Source organism: Electrona antarctica, assembly GCF_951216825.1.
Source record: "Electrona antarctica genome assembly, chromosome: 4".
Lineage (NCBI taxonomy): Eukaryota > Metazoa > Chordata > Actinopteri > Myctophiformes > Myctophidae > Electrona > Electrona antarctica.
In genome coordinates, this window is record NC_136809.1 from 18,250,567 (window position 1) to 18,255,364 (window position 4,798).

At 40.3% G+C, this 4,798-nt stretch overlaps 1 protein-coding gene across 1 annotated transcript; it reads left to right on the forward strand.

The window, feature by feature from the left end:
* The first annotated feature begins 885 nt into the window (after window positions 1–885).
* LOC306922575 (cerebellin-2-like) lies at window positions 886–3,835 on the forward strand. Its single transcript, XM_079500264.1, has 4 exons — window positions 886–1,079; window positions 2,336–2,434; window positions 2,969–3,100; window positions 3,349–3,835. The coding sequence occupies exons 1-4, from the start codon at window positions 893–895 to the stop codon at window positions 3,633–3,635; spliced, it is 705 nt and encodes a 234-aa protein (XP_079356390.1). The 5' UTR covers window positions 886–892; the 3' UTR covers window positions 3,636–3,835.
* Window positions 3,836–4,798: the final 963 nt, after the last annotated feature.

Consider the following 4,798-nt stretch of genomic DNA (forward strand, 5'->3'; position numbering starts at 1 on the left):
ATACATTTAATTATTGATTTATATATTTCTTTGCATATTTATTTATTTATTTTATATTTTTGCATTTATTTATTTATTAAATTATTTATTTATTTTTTAGATATGGCAGTTTTAGCCCTCCATACTTTGGAGGTGGTGGTGCTGGAACACCAAAATAGTTACTATTGCTTACTATTACCATTATTACTATTGCGCTTGCTTCTTGGACATTTTGACGAGAGTTTGGAAACTGTTTGGCTGTAATGCAGTCATGCAGGTTTTCTCAAACAAACTCCTGTCGTCCTCCCAGTAGCAAGAAGCATGGATTTGGAACCCTCCCTCGTTTGAGTAAGGACGCGCTGTGATAGGCCTATCTCACAGCCCGCTTTCCACGCCCACTTCCGGTAAATAGTGGTGTCTTTAACATGAGCATTTACACTTTTTTTCTCTGGAGAATCTAAGTACATTTTCTAATGTAAAAATGTGACAGACCAATATTATTATGAAGCAAACAAGATGGTAAATCAGGTCGAACAGATGAGAAAACAAAAGTTGTAGACTTCTTAAATTACCTCTGTTAACATGTAGCGTCTATGGAGTGACGTCACGCTATCACTCGTTTGGGAAATGCTCTCGCCACAGAATTTATAGTATTCTGGCCATAATAATCATTCTGGGCGGCGCCAGCTGTTGGTGCGCAAAAGCGCTTCCCGGCGCTTGATTGACAGCGCAGAATGAATTTTGACGACGCATGCGCACTGGTGCACCGCTTGTGTGCAGCCCTGCTTATAGAAGGGGAGGCCCCTTCATCGTTAGTTGTCAGGGGACAGCTCTGGCTCTGCTTATAAAAGGTCCTCTGTCTCAGTGCATCCAGTGCTACTCAGCAAGGTGCCTAGAGAACACAGACATCCTCATGATGGCAAAGACACACATCCTGGCCTTCTTGACCTATACACTTCTGCAGAATGTCGCTGGGTGCGACACCGCCGACACGTGCGTCGCAGTCAGGCCATGCGATAACGCCAAAAACATCGGATCTCTGGACAAGAAGTTGGACGAACTCCAGGCTGCCCTGAACTCACTGAAGAGGCAGAATGCAGGTAAGCTCTGCCAATCAGATAACTTGTGTGGATAGGCTCTATGCATAATGCACAGTTGCACACAGAGGGCCCCTTCCCTACTTCCTTCGCAGGTGTTACCAATGATACTAAGTAAGAATCTGTTCCATTTAGTGTACAGTTGTTCTCAAACCTTTTTAATTTCAAGGATGTGAGTGTACAAATGGAACCAAATTGACCCAATTTAGTTTGATTTGTACACTCTAAGAGATACACACCCAGAGCCATTTGGAACCCACTCAAGGACACTTTGAGACCCACTGGTGTAGCAGAGTGTTTCCATTGAGCCAACATGCACAATAGAGGGTATGCGCGTGACATCATCATCATACCCGGAAATTATGCGGGAACGCCTACTGAGTGGCAAAAAACCTACTTTCTGGTAGGGATGTCACGATACACTTTTTTCGTTTCCATTCCGATCCCGATACCACAATATTTCTGTGTTAGCCGATACCGATACCGAATACCGATACCAGAGAATAATATTTATAATATAATAATATAAAAAGAAAAAATATCTTATTTTGAAGTCCACCATGTGGAGTGTTTATAGCTATCTAGCTATACAGTATATCTCGTGTTGTGTTTATAGCAGACTCCTCACTCAAATGTGCACTTGCAGTTTTATCTCCAAAGCAAACTCCACATGCCCCAACATTTTCTTTACCTGCTATAGTGTCTACCCCTTACCCCTGTGTTGGATCTGTGGTTAGACTGGCATATTTGCCGATACTGATATGAACCGATATGACCAAATAAGGGCCGATCCGATGCTTTTCCGATACCGATACAGTATCGGGACAGCTCTACTTTCTGGCCTTGACAGCCCATTCATCCAAACAGAAAAGTCTTATCTGGTTGTATTAAACAATGTTAAACGACTTTAAACTCACTTTGCCACTCTATTTGCCACTCAATTTGCCATTCACTTTATGCATGCGCATACCCTCTATAGCAGCACACTGACTCTGTTTTTTGACCATGAATGGAATAGAGCCTTAATTCGTATAATCGGTATAACACCTGAAGGAAATAGGGAAGGGGTCCGGAAGTACAGTAGGAAGAACTGTGTGATTATCTGGCATTCACTGTTCAATTCAATATCTCTAAAATGTCGGGGATCCAATGTGTCATGTAATTTTACCACAGCAGATGCTAAGATGTAGATCATTTTATGCTTTAACAAAAAGCATTCAGTGAAGCCTTTTGAATGGATATCTCTAATGTGTTCACAGATCTCAGGTCTAAAGTGACTGATATTGCAACACAGCAGCGAGAAACTACAGTACAAATGACCACCTTGACATGGGACCTGGGAAACCTCACGGGAGAGGGTAAGTTAATTAAGAGTGATGCCCTTGTTACAAATAATGATATGAATTAGGCATAATGGCAAATCTGTTTGGATTTTTTTTAATGCTATTTATTGATTGAATTGAATTGATTGATCATGGATTCAACCAAACTTGAAATCAATTTTAAAAATCAAATCAATTTTGACAGCACATTCTGATTTAGTCTTAGTCTTGTGTCTTGCAGGGGTCATTCATGTGTCTGTACACAGACAAATGCGTCATTGGTAAAGCGGTCTGGTCCGTGGCAAATTTTAGATTTTCTTTTTTTACACAACATTATAATGTAGGCTGTTATTAAGACCCAATTAGTTAATGTCAGTCTCCAGGTTTTCTTCAGAATATGTATGACACTTATTTACTACAACATAACTCTGAGAGTGTACAAATTGAACCAAATTGACCCATAAGAGTCCATTTGGTTCCATTTGAACACTCTGAGTTACATACCTCATTGTCTCTCCCCAAAGTGTAATGTTTTTTTCTATACCTGCTCTGTTTCTCTTTTGTCCTCAGTTGGTCAGAAAGTGGGCTTTTCAGCATCGTTGGCAACGGGGTCTAATGTACACGTTGGACCCGCCGCATCCCAAACCATCGTGTTCAGGAATGTCTTCTTCAACAACGGCAATGCCTACAACCCTGCCACAGGTAGAGCCTCACAGAACTGGTCTTTCACGTATTTCAGGACAAGGACCCCTATTAGCTGAGAGCAGAGACGGAATGTTCTCATAATCGTCATGTTCAACTTCCATCGTTACCGACTCGGTGCTCTACAGCCGGGCACCGGTCTAGTAGCACACAATGCCCTGGGGGAGGAGGCTCATTATTGCGCTCAATTAATCAGTAAGATATAAATGGGCACGGCTCTAACGATTCCACAATTCTGTGTCTCGCAGGTATCTTCACTGCTCCGCTGAAGGGAGCGTTCCAGTTCACCTTCACAACATTCGGCTACAGCGCTTACTACTCTGGGGCCCAGCTGTTGAAGAACGGCCACCTTCAAGTCAGCACCTGGCAATCTAACGGAAAACACCACAGCGACAGCACCAGCGGAGCAGTGATTCTGTCACTCAATGCCGGAGACAAAGTGAATTTGATCACTTGGAATTGGGCCAATATGCAAGTGTTCGACAATGGTAACCACCACACTACTTTCAGTGGCTTTCTGCTCTTTCCACTGTAGACATTGTAGACTGTAGCCCAATGGTTCTCAACCTTTTCAGGCCGTGACCCCCCAAAATAATCATAATTTCAACTGGAGAGCCCCTGACAAGCACTTGGAATTGTAGGCATTACATTTAGTTAGACTCCACAAATGAATATAGTGAAATATTGTGCAACGTGTTACACACCGTTTGCCTCTTTCTTATGTAACATTCGAAAATTTGGATGTATTGTGGTCCTATAATAACGTCTTAAAAGTCATTAATTTGAAACTTCAGAAATCTTCAGATCCCCAAGCAAAATTAATTAATATAACATTAAGATCAGTTTAACCACTTCAAACCTATACCGTGCATACAGTAGGCTATTTGAAAATTGCTGATCTACAAGCTCACAATGAGTCACATTGCGATCTTGTGATTATTAATTTGGGCGTCCTTGACATGAATAAGTGAGAACCACTGGTGTGTGCAGTTGAACACAGGAGGAAGTGTTAGAAAATAATGCTTTTCAGGTGCAGATTAAACACCTTTATATCCAACAAGTAATTAAAGAAGCCTTTATTGCCTTTCTTTCATAATTAGACTTAAATTTCACTTTAAAAAAAATCACACCCCGTGTGAAGTGAGGGGCGCTAATATATTAAAGTCTAACTCATGTTGATTAGGTGATGTAATTGTGATATAAAACAAACGGTGCAAACACAAACATTAAATGCCATTAACAATAAAGAGACAATATGACGTAAATGACACATTATGACGTAAATTTTCCCTTCATTGTCAATGGTGTTTACAAAACAAACATTGAACTAAAGACAAACATTAAACCTAGTGTATAGGAAAAAATTGTAAACGCCCACTGTTGTGTTTCACCCTGCAGACAGTTTTAAGTTGCTTGATTCAGTTAGAGATTTTTTATTAATTTTAATATTCATGACACTTCCCATAAACACACTCCCTTTTAACCATGCTGGTGTCTAATATTGTCCTAATGCCATGTTTTTTCATTTCCATTTTTCCACATTTTTTTGCTTTTATTTTATTAAATAAATCTTTAATAGATATTTAAATTAGAACTATAAAGCGGACTGGGCCTGGGGTGAAACACAAAAGCCCAGAGTAGACATTAAAATGACCCCAGAAGTATTTTGAAGTGAAATGTCTTTGCCTAATTGTATAT